We start from the raw sequence: 15524 nt of genomic DNA, 5'->3' as shown, positions 1-15524 counted from the left end.
TATTCTTTCAAACCTTTTTTTAACAGTGAAAAACACTCTGGGCCTTATATGTCTACTGGATGTACCCTCTTTACTAAACTTTACTTACCCAGGCAAATAGAGCTATCCAATTCACCAATCTTCCACTAACAAGTACCAGCCTTTTGCTGTCTAGAAAATCTTTCCGTAGGAGGACGGGATTTTTCAATGGAGAAATTCTCCACGGGGGAGTTTTCCATGGAATAAATTCTACAGAGGGAATTTCCCACGGCAGCAACTTTCTATTAAGGGGTGAATATTTGCGGGAAATATTTTCCACGGAGGAGGGGATTTCCGGCATGATTTTAAAAACAATCTTTTCAAATGATAGAGCGTTAAGAAAAAAATTCACCCGGAGCCGCCCAAAGCACTTTTCAGCTAGAATGGATTTGTCTGGGAGGAATTTTCCAGGTGGGGGGGGAGGCAGTATTTTACGTGGGACTAACTTTCCATGGATGGATTTTTCGTGGGGAGAAGGAATTTTCCATGGAGGGAGAGCCTGATTTTTCGGCATTATATAAGAACGATCTGAAATTAAATTAATAAAAAGTTTTCTTTTTCCAACTGAAAGTAAGAAGCAACAACAAAACTTAAAACGAACAGAAACTATTACGCATATGAGGGGGCTGTCCCCTCCTCAATACTTCGCTCTATACGCTATAGTTTGACTTTTTGTCCCAATCCCTTAAGAACGAATCCTGGAACACAAGGGCCGTTTAATTAGAATAATAATCTTTTTTAAATGTCCTAACAGAACTTTAGCGTAAAGAGCGAGGTGTTGAGGAGGGGGCGGCCCCCTCACATACGTAATAATTTCTGTTCATTTTAAGTTTTAATTTTGCCCCTTACTTTCAGTGAAAAAAAAAACTTGTTTTTCTTTCTATTTAATCGAAACAAAATGCTAGTACGCTGGGTGAGTTTCGTCAATTCAAAAATTTTCCATCAAGGAAAAGGAGCTTGCAATCTGAGAAATTTAAGATATGGAAATAGAGCTATATATATATATATATATATATATATATATATATATATATATATATATATATATATATATTGCCCTCTGATATTCCTATTTTACACATTGCCATAATAATCGTTGTATTCTTTAGTTTGAAGTCAAAGGGTAGCAAATCAGTAATTTCATACTATGACGTGGATTCAAATCCTCCTACCTGTTTATTCACTACAGACCCCACAACAACACGTTCCTTATTCCATTATAATTTCTGAAATATCAAAATTGCGCAATAGCACAATTATCACGTTATTATTTAGTTTTAAGTCAAAATTTTGTTTGTAATTCAATGTGATTATCTTGTTCCATGCAATATTCTTTATCTGTTCAGAGTCATTTGTCATCCAGTGTAATTTTGCACGTGTAATAGATGCTAAATATTAATTCCTCCGTCCTGTTTATCCTTTAAACGAACACGTACCTTCATTCCACTCTAATTTTGTTTTGTCTTGTAACCGCAGGTTCTGTTTTGCAACATTTTCGTGATTTTTTCATTTTCTTGTTCCAAGCCTTTTTTTCACCTGTTCAGAGTCATTTTTTGTGATTTTGTGTGCGTCATAGATTCTAAAAACAATACCACCACCCCTAGAGAAAAAAGACGTATTTTTGTTCTTTGAAGGTATTGTATATAAATGTGACGTCACTCGCATGATTTTTTCTTCTGCTATAAATTCAATTTCTCTTTCCTGTTTATCCTTCCTAGGCGCCAAAATAACTTCAAGTGGTTAAGAAATTCAGGTGTGAATTCATTTTATCCTTTCTGTGCATCTTTGCAGACGCTAAAATAATACTTCTTCATTTTAAGATGAAAAATCAACAATTCCTTCTTCCTGTTCATCCTTCACAGACTCACATACACTAAACTAACACGTTTGTTTACTTGATTGTCATTCTGATTTGTGTTCTAACACCAGATATTGCTGTACAATGTTTTCCTTGGCAATTCAATGTTATTTTTGCTGTTTCTTGTTCCATGTCTTTTTCTTTAGCCATTCATAGTCATTTATCATCTAGTGTAATTTCAGATTCTATGCAACATCAGATTCTAAAAACGATACGACCACTCCAGAGGGGAAAGGATGTAAATTATGTTCTTGAAATGTATACAAATATTCACTCACGTGAATTTTTTTTTGCCAAAATTAAGGCTCTAAGCGAATTTTCTAAAACTCGTGACCTATCTAGATCGCTGGCCAGAAAATGCTAGGGTGCTAATTTTCAAACTAAAAATATGGAGCCGTTTTCAGGAAAAATTCGTAGTTTATACCTACATATACGGATGTCCAATTAAAAACAAAACAAAAACGGTGAATACACATTTCAAACACAATGTGTGATTTCAACCAAAGTGGTTATTTTGGTCTTCCTCATATCATTAGTTACAAGCATCAGGTTAAAGTTACAAACTGACATTCAAAAACAAATTGTAGCATGTTGCCTGCATATTTAGAAGTCGGCTTAGTTTCCACTGCAATTTATATGGAAGGATTTTTTCATTTCCCCAATTGGAGATCCTTAAGTGTAACCTTGATGCTCGAGCTCTCCTTCCCTTCCAGCTTCCCAAATATAAGCAAAGTGGATCTCTTCCGACTCCTGAGGGCTCTTTTATGGAAACACCTGGAATCTCAGGTGACTGTTATCAGCCAAAAGACGGCAAAAACATACCAGGTGAATGTTGTCATCCAAAAGATGGCAAAAATACAGCTTACCTCACCTATCGTAGTACATTTTAACCAAAGAGGGTATTTAGGGTTGTTAAAGTAAAATATTAAGAATATGGGTATAACTAGAAACATGGTTAGTCATATTTTACATAGGGTGTTTTTAGTCATATTTTACATAGGGTGCTTGATTTTCTCCAAATCAAACCGTTCGTAGTAACGAACTGTATAGTAAGAGTGACTCGTCTCAATAGAAACCGAAACTCTAAAAAACGGATTTTTAATATCAACAGATACATCAAAAGAATCGGATTTTTATGCTGATTTTAAATATATAAGTTTCATCAAGTTTACTCATATCCATTAAAAGTTATTAGTCTGAGAAAATTTGCTTTATTTTCGAAAATAAAGAAAAACACCCCCTAAAAGTCATAGAATCTTAATGAAAATCAAACCATCAGATTCAGCATGTTAGAGAACCCGATTTTAGAGGTTTCAAGCTCCTATCTTCAGAAATGTGGAATTTTTTTTTTTTTTTGCCAGAAGAAAGATCACGGATGCGTGTTTACTTGCTCTTTTTTTCTTTTTTTTTATAAAAGGGGTTATGGAGTAACTGATTTCAAATATTGTGCCAAATTGCACTTTGAGTGACCTAAAAGAGAAAAAAGGAACACAGCATAGAGCCCACACTATTACACTATACACCATTCTCCACACTATACAGCCAACACTATTCAAAAATGGCTTCCTAGTTAGCAACCTAGCAAGAGACGATCACGTCCAATGCTAACAAATGTAATAACTCATCAACCAGTTCGCAGTAACGAACAGTATAGCAAGAGCGACTTGTCTCAATAGTAACCGAAACTCTAAAAAACGGAATTTTGATATCAATAGATACATCAAAAGAATTGCATTTTTATTCTGATTTCAAAAATATAAGTTTCATCAAGTTTACTCTTATCCATCAAAAGTTAAGAGCCTGAGAAAATTTGCCCTTTCTCAAAAAAAGGGCAAAACACCCCCTAAAAGTCATAGAATCTTAATGAAAATCACACCATCAGTTTCAGCGTATCAGAGAACCTTCTTGTAGAGGATTCAAGCTCCTATCTGCAGAAATGTGGAATATGTTTTTTTTTGCCAGAAGAAAGATCACGGATACGTGTTTACTTGCTCTTTTTTTCTTTTTTTTTATAAAAGGGGTTATGGAGTAACTGATTTCAAATATTGTGCCAAATTGCACTTTGAGTGACCTAAAAGAGAGAAAAAAGGAACACAGCATAGAGCCCACACTATTACACTATACACCATACTCCACACTATACAGCCAACACTATTCAAAAATGGCTTCCTAGTTAGCAACCTAGCAAGAGACGATCACGTCCAATGCTAACAAATGTAATAACTCATCAACCAGTTCGCAGTAACGAACAGCATAGTAAGAGTGACTTGTCTCAATAGTAACTGAAACTCTAAAAAACGGAACTTTAATACCAATAGGTACATCAAAAGAATCGGATTTTATGATGATTTCAAATATATAAGTTTCATCAAGTTTATTCATATCCATCAATAGTTAAGAGCCTGAGAAAATTTGCTGTTTTTTCAAAAAAAGGGCAAAACACCCCCTAAAAGTCATAGAGTCTTAATGAAAATCACACCAAAAGTTTCAGCGTATCAGAGAACCTTCTTGTAGAGGATTCAACCTCCTATCTGCAAAAATGTTGAATTTTTTTTTTTTTTTTTTGCCAGAAGAAAGATCACGGATGCGTGTTTACTTGCTCTTTTTTTCTTTTATAAAAGGGGTTATGGAGTAACTGATTTCAAATATTGTGCCAAATTGCACTGAGTGACCTAAAAGAGAGAAAAAAGGAACACAGCATAGAGCCCACACTATTACACTATACACCATACTCCACATTATACAGCCTACACTATTCAAAAATGGCTTCCAATTTCTGTTAAAACTTGTATCCAAGGATTTTTGAGCTACAAAGCAAGTAATTGTAGTGCGTATATCACGGTAAGTAAAAGTATACTTTTCACAAATGAAGTGTGTTCTCGGCCAATGTTGATATGTAATGCTTCTTGACATCAGTAACTACTAATCTAAGGCTAAAATTGCAGCTTGGGCTTTTCGAAACAAATCGCAGTATGTAATTATAATTTTAATATATTGGTCCTGATTTCACCACCATCTGTATCGAAAGATTTCTGAACTGTGATGTCTAAATTTAAAGGTTAAGATTTCTTAAAAGCCCAAGAGAAAAACACAGTACGATAAGTAATTATTCGAAACAAGATTGATTTCCATCGCCAAGAAGCATTAAATATCAACTTTGGCCGAGAATACGCTTCATTTATGAAAAGTATACTCCTGCTTGCCGTGTTATGCTTTTCCTCTTACGTACTACAAGTGTACCCACATGTGTAAATCTGGTTCAGCCTCCATAGGAAAATTCTCTCCCCTCACGGGAAATTCTTCCGTGGAAAGTTCATCCCACATAAAATACACCCCCACAAAATTCCCTTCGGATAATTCTGTCCTCACTGAAATCCCCGTGGTAATGTGTACCCACTAAACTTGTGGGGGGCTACAGTGTACCCACCATAAGTGTGATAAGTCAAATTACCTAAGGCAACATGAAAGACCAGACTAGTTTTGGTAGATGTTACTAGATTCATGTCCATCAAAGTCGGTATTTAAGGCCTTTTGGAGCTACTAATTACAAACATGATAATAAAATTGCAACTTCTAAGGTAGAAGTACATCTTTACCCCTCCCAGAAAAAGATTTTTATATGGGCGAGGCGAAATCTAGCAGCCCCAAGCGAAATTCCCATCCCTCTCAGAACCAAGTTTGATGCTCAAATAAATGTTCACAGTACTAATTCTGAAAGAAAGAAAAACTTATGAATAACAAGTTAATAGATATCTTTATTTTTTCTTCTTTATTCTATATGAACTGTCACAACTTCATTGTACACAGTATTACTGGCTGCTCTACAATTTATAGGTTTATGTGCTTTCTTTTGCCAGATCAAGAAGAGCATTTCCGGAAAATCGATATTTATTCCATCCTTCACTTTCTGTTAGGTCAACTCCACCAAGACTTTCATAAAACTTTCTAGATGGGGTATTCCAATTCAGCACACTCAGCTCCAATCGTTGACACGATTTTGACACAGCAATCTAAAAATGAAATAAAAGATACACACAAAGAAAGGATAAATGATGGTGCTTGTTATACCGACCCACATCTCCCAGAAAAGACTTTTGTGACAGAAAAAGGTGTTAAATATAAAAAAAGAGTGTCCGTTATTTTTTAAATGCAAAAAATACCACAATTATCATATTATAGAATATGTGTTTTGCACACTCTATGCATTATTTTTATTATTACTTTGCTTAGAAATCTAACATAATTGTGAAGAAGGGGCAAGAATCCCGCAATTCCAGACAGTATCCTTCACCCATATCAAGTTTTCTGGGTCTCAACCCTCCCCTCCAGCCCCCCAAGACCAATTTGACTATGATCATTACATATATTCCATACAAACATATATTTCCACATCCCCCCTAATTATATGTCTTAAAAGTATATTTTAGTATATTATTGGTACACCTGAGTATCTCCATTATGAGCTAAAATGCAGTACCCATACACGATGACCCAGTCAGGCTGAAAGTGAATATTTAAAAACTATGCACCGTAGCCTGAAAATTTTTCCTTTTAAAGCAGATTTACGAAAGAAACTCAAATTCAATTTCTGCGACAAAATTTCGATAGCCTACCCTTAAACTTTTTAATTCAACTCTACAAGACTTTAATTTTTTCGAGAGGGGGGGGGGGAAGCGGCAATAAAATGATATCTAAAGGAATTTAAATTTAGTAATATGTATTTTCGCTCAGCCGCTTATTATGATACATCATATTTTGTTAAGAATTTCCAAATGAGTTCTACGTCAGATATTACTGAAATCCGGGTTGCAGCGGTATAAGAGATCAAGGCTTGGCAGGGCAAGACCAACCTGATACATGGTCCACCCAGCGTTGTCCGATGCTAGTGTTATAAAATTGGTAAGTGTTTGTAGCACATGGTCCATTACGTGAGGTTATAAACGGGTGACTGAAGCCAATGATTCTTGAATGAAAGCCAATAACGTGAGATTATAAATTGGGTAGCTGAAGCTGATATTTCTCCGGGGTACCCTTAAAATTAGAGTCCCGTTGGTTTCCGGCCGCCACGAGCTTATACCCTGTTTTGTCTCACGGTTGAGGATAGTTCCATCTTTCTGCGATTTTTTATGGGGGGGGGGGGTGAGGGGAATTATGAGTTGGGGAAGGGGGCAAAATATTTTTTCTCCAGTACTCACAACCGAACATCTGCTACGTTTCTTTTTCTTTTACATGCCTGTTGCCGGACAGGTTCTTTGCTAGTGTGGCCAAAGTCACGGTTGAATCCATGATCGTCGATTTTTTTATAGCCCATTAATTAAGACCGCTCCATGTAGGAAAACTATTTGGAATTTTTTAGGCGTTGTTTGAGTTTTGAGTTGGAAATTTTGCAGCTGGGCTAAGGGATGGTGTTATATTTCACTAAAATTTTTCTTTTTCAAGTTTTCCTTCCTCAATCACAACAACAGTCGATCAAACTAAAGCAACGTTTTAAAGTTTTCAGTTGGTAGCATAATCAAACCTGTAGGAAATCGTGAAACACGGATCGACCTTTAAGATTTTGAATTTTGTGTATCTTGAGCGTCTACTAGAGGTAAAAAAGAGGACTTTGTTTAAATATAATGAAAAAAAAGAAAGAACGATCATGTTGCCATTTGAGGACATATGTGAGAAGTGTTAGCAGTTTTTCTGCACTGTATCGAATCTTTAATTAGTGAAAAATATGAATTTTGTTATTAGAATATTATACTTTTTTTATACTCTGCCATATTGGATATAAAAAAAACACTTTTTTTGGATACATATAGACGAGTAGGATGCTGGCGTGGTCGGATCGGGGCCCGTCCAAGGACAAAGATCTTATTGGGAAGAAAACTCCTATCAGTATTCTAAAATGAAACAGAAGGGTGACCTTTCACACTAGACTTCAACATATAACTCTGCCTAGCTTAGAGAAGAAGCGATCACACCTGGTTGGAAGAGCCTTTCCAGATCAATTTCTCGAACTCTATAACGACGGCATAAAGCAGTGTTTAGGCGTTGACATTAGATGATGTGATAGACAGAAAAATAACAGCAGATTCATCTGTACCGATAAGAGCGGACAAAAAATAATCGGTTTCGTCTTTTTGACTGAATATCATCGCGCACTGCACCAAAAAGGAAGATCTGGAGGTCCTACTTATGCCAAGGTTCTTAAGTCGTCACAGGTACAGAGAGTTAAAGAAGTAAATGCATTTTGCAGACAACTCTCACCCTGAGAAGAATGATTAGACGGCGGACCTTCAACCTCTTATCTATCTTATTCGAAGAAGCCTCATGAAGTTTAGACTTTTCACAGAAAACCTAAGGATTGACGAGAAAAAAGTGCCGTATTTTAGAAGTCACTCTGAAAAAAAAAATCTTTATCGGCCGCAAATCAATTAGGTTTAGGTGCAGGGTATGGTACAAGACATCTTCAGAACAATATTCTTTCAATTTTGCGGTATAAGCCACATGACCTCCAGTTGAGGTCCACCAGATCCTCCAATATTCCCCGAAAGTTTCAAATGATCTTTCAAGCAGTTTTCAAAGTGTTGCAGATAATTTAAAACTCGGGTACACATAGCGTTTTTTTTTTGTTTACTCAGGTATTCGTGTTGTTTCCAGAGTATACTATTGGGAAACTCTAGAAATCTCAGCCAAGCAAACAACCCCTAAGAGTTACTAGCCGATTTGACAACCGAATTGGCTGGCTTTTCTACTTCGAAAATAAGTAACTTACATGCGTTAGTATAATTGACCCGGGGTGTGGTAGTGGGGGTGTCGACCACGAAGGGATACTTATTACACCTTCTGAAGTATCTGAACAAAATGACCATCTCAAACGCTAAATCTAGTATCATGAAGTTACAGAGAGGGGTAGGAGGAAAAGGCTCAAATCACTTTCGCCCCTGAGAAAGGACAATAAAACTCTCCATTTCTAATCGAATTAGCTCCATCCCCAAATTTCTACAACCACCCTTACATACAAAGTGTCTGGGTAAAATATAAATTTTTTTGGCTCTTTTCTTGTCCTTTGTCGGGCTCCGTTTTGGGAGGATCAATGTTTTTTTTTATTTGGCTTTTGTTTGGCACCCACTTTTTCGGGGGGGGGGCGTGTCCAGACATTTTTTTTGTATATTACGTGCATCTTGGTCCAAGGACTTACGATTGTAAATCTTCAAACTGACGGGAGACAACAAGCTTTTGGCCGGTTTCCCTTCCCCTACACCCCCAAAGTCAACAAATGGTTAATCCGTCTGAAACAACAAAGACCCCTGAAAGCTTTAAGCCATTCGTACACCCATCATCAAATAGGGCCATACTCTTCGACTATGAAACCTATATATATAAACTGCTGGAAATTAGCATTATTTACAGCCCTTGCTCCAGAGGCTGTGGGGTCATACCATCCCAGGAGGTATATCTATTGCCCCTTTCGACTATTTTTACAAAATCGTTATCTAAAAATTGTAATCAGATGTCTTGAAGGGTTACGGGAGGGCCGAGTAGAAAAAAGTTCCAAGGAGGGAGGGTGATTTCCTTCCAACCATTGCCGACGATTAAAAAGGGCACTATAACTTTCTATTTCCAACAGAACTAGCCTTTCCGAATTTTCTACGACCGTCCCTTCCGCACAAAGTAGCCAGAACAAAAAAAAAAGCACATTGAAGACATATAGCTTATTACCAGAGGCAACGCTATAGCGTTCCCTATAGTAAAGGCCATACGGCTCCAATGTTTTATTATTATTATTATTAATTAAAAAAAACTTTCTGAAAAATAAGTTTTTCAAAGAAAAGTAAAGGCCATTTTAAGCTTAAGCTCAGGAGATACAAATACCTGTTAAAATTCAAACTCAAAATTACCAGAAATTACTATTAAAGAATAAATGAAACCCAAAACGAACAGAAATTAAATAAACAATCATATCAAAAAACATACAACAAGTAATAATATAAATGAATAAATAGATCTTAAAGCGAGTAATGCTTCGATTAAATATGAAAATCAAGCTTAAAACGAAAACAAATATTTTGCTATTAAAGTATAAATGAAACTTAAAACGAACAGAAATTAAATAAACAATCAATGCGAACAAACATACAATATATATTAATGTAAATGAATAAATAAATCTTAAAACGAGTGAAACTTAAATTGAATATGCAAATCAAGTTTGAATCGAATAAAAATAACTACAAATAGTACAGGCAAATGGAGGTTTGACCCGAAACAAATTGCAACAGAAATGATTCTTACACCATCTTGTAGAGAAAAAAAAACTGAACAACATATCCATTTTCGCATATTCTGAGTCGACGCAAAATAACGGTTTTTTGGCTTTTAATGCGATTTTTTTACGTTTTCCGGAAAAAAATATAATTTTAGTATCCGACCGTTTTTCTTGAAATGAAGTCTGATTCTGATGCAGAATGACAAGCTGAGACAGAAAATGAAGTCCGATTGGGTGTCTGGTGCAAAACAAAAAAGTTTCACTATCATCAATATGCGTTGCGGTAATTTTTGTAAAGACAATCAATCGGCACTTGTTATTCAACAAATGATCGGTTGTTCGTAAAAATACCTGAACTAGGCACTAGTATAAGACACTTCGAAGGCTACGTAATGCAATAAAAATGAAAATCGTCACATTCATCACTCAGTGTTTTAAAGATTTCAAAGTTTATTCACAAGATTTGACTGAGAAATCAATTAGACGAAGACCTCAAGTAATGCCAGAAAGTCGAGGAGAAAACTAGTTCCGGTCAGTGACAGTCATAACCTTTATTTAAATTCGCCATCTACTCCGAGAAAAAATTTTATTCGAAATTCCGCCATCTAATAGTCGAGTAATACTTTCCGGTGAATCTGCTGGTGTTCATATTAATGATTAGCGCATCTCAAAGGTCTGATTTTATAAGAGGTGTTTGGAACTGAATTCTTTAAGATATTATTTGATAAATTATTCTATTTTACTCTGGTGCGCGCAATTCTTTGACATTTTATGTCAGGTTCAGTTTTTTGTTTGTTTTTTTTTGTTTTACAGCTAAAAAAATTTTTTATTAAAAATGACACTTAAAAAAAACTTTTAACAAAAGGTGACCTCATCATCACGACAGGTTAAATTTAAAAGTAGTTGCAATAGAAGTAGTAGTAGTAAATGTTGCACTAACAGTAGCGTTAGCAGTAGTGTGCGCATATTGCCTTTTGATGAGACGATATTTCCCCTTTAAGCATTCTCTGAAAGTTCCAACTTAATACCCCAATTAATTCTTGAGCTAGGCTAGTTTGACGCTGTGCATGCACACAGCGACTTTGGATTTAGTTCAACTTTCCCCTCAGTATTGTAAATGGAGAAGTATGATATTAGTAGCTCAAGTAGTCTTGGTAGCATGCAACTATTGTCTTTTGATCATATCCCTTATCATTCCCTGAATTTTCCCAATTAATATACTTACTTATTCCTGTGTTTCACCCTTTTGACAATCTGTGTAAACATAACGTGTTTTCATTTAGTTCAACACTTTCCTCAACATTCTCTGTAACGCTCATTTGAATATCCCTCGTCTTCTTGGAAAGTAAAGTTCAAACAAACATAGCCCTCTCAATAACGTATCCATGTGCAACAATGAAGTAATTGCCTTGCCTATAGCCGTTGTCTTGAAGACTTTGGGGACGTTGACATCCCTATAGACATTATTACTGGACCTTTCAACAAGGCTTAAAAAAATAAATATCTTAAAATTTCGATCATATTTTTTTTGCTTAATAAATCTTTTTTTTTTTTATAGCGATATTTCTAATCAGTTGGAGCACTGCAGAATCTGCAAAATAAATGTAGAAGACGACTCACAGGACCGGATTAGTAAAAAGAAAGGAGATGCCAGACTTAACAAATCTAGTCCGATGCGACGGGATACCGTTGTGGTCACTGCCGGACAGAAGGTCCATGAGTTATGCAGAAAAAATTATACACACAGGCGTAACATTGACAATCACACTCAAAGGCGAAAGGATGAGTGGCTAGCTAAAATTTCCACTGCCAAGGGCGAGTTGCGGTCGAGTACTTCACAGTTCAGGTTTAACGAGTTTTGCTTGTTTTGTGGCTGCCCTGTTGACCTCTCAGCTTCACACCGGAAAGGCTCAGATGTTTTCTGCGTTCGGACCATAGACTTTGACATAACAATTAAAGAAACATGCGAACTGAGAAATGATGACTGGGCAGTCAGTGTTTACCGAAGGATATGCACCGTCCCAGACCTTCATGCCGCTGATGCCGTGTACCATCAGCTTCGCAGCAATAACTTTCGGACAAGCCGAGGGATTCCATTCAAATACGAGAACATGAACTGTGAGCCTGAAAAAAAGAGAAGAAGGTCAGGCAGACCAGAGGACGAGGTGAAAACGGATGCTTTCATAAAAGCGATGCAGTTTCTTGAAAGGAATGACGAAGAACAGACAACAGTCAGTGATGTAGTTAAAAAGATGCGTGATGCTCTTGAAGTGGATGTTGAACCTTACAGCAATGTTTATATGAAGAAAAAGATTCTCGAGCACTTCGGTACTAGAATTCTCATCTCGACTGTCGACGGAAAGTCAAATGTAGTGACTTTCACGGATACTGCATCATCAATCTTAAATCAGTATTATGTGGAAGCAAGATCTGCAGATCCCGAGAAGGAAAAAGCACAGTTGCTTTGCGCTGCAGCGAAACTGTTGAAAAACTACATAAAAGGCCTACAGACAAACACAGACGACTACGACGTTTTAGAAAAACTGTCAACCACTTCAGAATCTGTGAACTTTGTACCTGACAGCCTCAGACTTTTTCTTCGGGAAATATTTGTTGGGAAGACCGTAGACCTCAAGATTGCTAGTATTGGTCATGCAATCATACAAGCAGCTAGACCACAAGCTGTAATTGCACCTCTGAAAATAGGTCTGGGTGTACAGATGCATCATCACTTTGCGTCGCGATATCTCATCGACACTCTGAACGCAATGGGATTCTGTTCGTCGTACTATGAAGTTCGGCGATTCGAAAGATGTTCAGCCATCAGCGCAGTTGAGGATCTGGATGAAATTCTCCCTGGCGGGTTTATTCACCACGTTGCCGACAACGTGGATCATGATATCTGCACTCTCGATGGCAACAATACTTTCCACGGTATGGGTATCATTGCCTCTGTGACACCAGCGTCAACTTCTGCTAGAATACGCATTCCTCGGATTAATCCCACTGCCGATGACATAAGAAATGTTCAAAAGATATGCATTGTGCACCATAAATCAGATGATTCCATACTCCCGCGAATCAGATATGAAGGTCTGAGAGATTTCCAACCAGTTGTTAACTCTACCCTTGAAATCCTCTGACAGTCCTCCTGGTACCTGAAAACTCCAAGACCGGGTTGGAATGGCACACAGCAAGCACATATGGTGGGGAATCACCCAGGGAAATCGTCTATTGTTTTCCTCCCAATGATCGATCTCTCAGCTAGTGACGACACCTGTATTTACTCCACTTTGCTGATAGAAGACAATGATTTCCGAACATCAGCTGCAGTGTTCATGCAGAAGTCCTCTTCGAACGAGGAATTAAAGATCGCTGGTGATGATAGCCTGCTGAGCATATAGAGTTAGTGGACAGGAGTTACCTTGAAAAAAAAACTCCTAAGAGAAGTCTTAGAAATGAAAGTGACACCGACAAACTCTTTTATTAACTCAGAAAATCTGCTACCAACATCTGATGCAGTACCGTTTCATAGCTCTAGAGTTTTTTATAAAGTTCAGGTATGAACCGGGGAGCCGGATCCGGAACTGAAAGCCGAGGAATGGGGATGAACGAATAAAGATTACTTCTCGTACCCATTGACAACTGACCTCCCACCAGCCCCGCGTATGCTCCTAAAGATCGTTAAGTGCTCCTGTCGTGTACAGTGTAGTTCAGCGAGGTGTAGCTACTTTAAAAACGGCTTAGTTTGTACTTCAGCATGCAGAACCTGAAAGGGAAAAATGTGTTCCAACTCCACAAAACTCGACAGCAACAATGATGAAGAGAACCTAGAACCCTAGTCGTTAATCCATTCCAAATGAAAAAGTTGTGAAACTAGTCGGACTCTGAGTCTCTATTTTGTATTTTTTATAAGATTGATTCTATTTAATAGACTGTGAAGATTAGACACTATGGGTTGACCCTAAATAGTATACGAAGAGTGTTTTAAGTGTGATTTACGTTACTGACCACTGAAAACCAGTTCGGTTTGTAATTCATTTTCCCTAATTATTTTCTACAAAAATGTAGATCATTCATTAATGATTACGATTTTTTTTCTGGTTCAGTGAACAACCTATTTGATTCTATTTTCGGTCTCAGCTCGTGATTCTACGTCAGAACCACACTTTCATTCAAGAAAATCGGACTACAACGAAAATTGTATTTTTTAGGCAAAAACGTCGAAAAATTACAGTTACTTTTTGTATGGTGCTTCTTACGCTAAATCCGACTTCGTTTTCGGTCTCGCCATGTTATTTTGGGTTAGAATCATACTTCCGTTCAAGAAAAACCGATGTCCACGAAAATTGCGATATTTATTCGAATAACGAAAAAAATAGCATTAAAAGCCAAAAAACGGTTATTTTGCGTCGACTCAGAATATGCGAAAATTTATATGTTGTTCAGGTTTTTTTTCTCTACAAGATGGTGTAAAAATCATTTCTGTTGCAATTTGTTTCGGGTCGACCTCTTTTTGGAGCTCATTTTCCTGTACTACAAACAAGAGTTTGGGCATCGTCTCACTGCAGAAGCCTAAAACCTACTGCGTCATTGGCGCTTTACTGAAAACAATTCTTTGAAATCTTTTCACTTTTGTAACTTTAAGAAATCGAAAATTAATTAAGATTTTAGGGAATAAATATCAGCATATGTATATTAAATTGAAAATGCACATTTTTTTTCAGTAAACTCATTTGAATTTTTTTTCAGTAAAGTACAAATTATATTCTGGCTTTTAGAAAGCATAGGGGTTATGAACCCTACTCACATTAATTTATGCTCGTTTCGACTTTGACTCTAACATTTATTTTAATTTTTGTTCGTTTTGGGTTTCATTTATTTATTGATACTGATTTGAGGTAGTTGTATGCTTGGTAGATTATATGATACTTCCGGACGCCAGGTGTTGAAAATTTGAACCATACCACGACGGATTGGGGCTGCTACGAGAATTAGCCTACCCTCCACCCCCTAAATTGACCATGTGGATTCAAAAATACCAATGGCACTTGCTTGCGAGTGGTGGAACACTCCGAAACTTGATATTTTATTATATTTTGGTGTTTCATGCAAGAAAATGCATGTTCCACAAAGTTTGAGGTGCAGTTTTCCGCTCAAATAGAAATGCCTAGAAGCCATAGAATGTTTTCACAACAAACTAACACGATTAGTTACAAAAAATGGCAGAGCTAAAAAAATGGCAAAACTATATGAGTCTTGAACAGTCTTGGAAAATATAAACAAAATCAAATTGAATATTAGATATATAATGATATTAATTGTTGAAAGATCCATCAGTTCAAGATTTTTTTTCATTGTAATTTTTATTTTCATTTTCAATGCTATAAGAAC

General features: G+C 36.6%; 1 protein-coding gene across 9 annotated transcripts in view; it reads right to left on the bottom strand.

Moving 5' to 3' along the window:
* Positions 1-5611: 5611 nt before the first annotated feature.
* LOC148941368 (thialysine N-epsilon-acetyltransferase) overlaps positions 5612-15524 on the bottom strand; it is a 150497-nt gene continuing 140584 nt past the window's right edge. For all 9 annotated transcript variants that reach the window (XM_089104079.1, XM_089104083.1, XM_089104078.1 and 6 more), the window contains exon 5: positions 5612-5886. In XM_089104079.1, the coding sequence (XP_088960205.1) occupies positions 5713-5886 (174 nt within the window). In that variant the 3' untranslated portion in view covers positions 5612-5712. The remainder of the gene's footprint in view (positions 5887-15524) is intronic.

The sequence above is a fragment of the Artemia sp. Qi Xiang Cuo genome, chromosome 18 (assembly GCF_049724085.1).
Source record: "Artemia sp. Qi Xiang Cuo chromosome 18, ASM4972408v1, whole genome shotgun sequence".
In the NCBI taxonomy this organism is placed as follows: domain Eukaryota; kingdom Metazoa; phylum Arthropoda; class Branchiopoda; order Anostraca; family Artemiidae; genus Artemia; species Artemia sp. Qi Xiang Cuo.
Note: the sequence above shows the minus strand (reverse complement) of the source record. Positions and strands in the feature narration are given on the sequence as shown.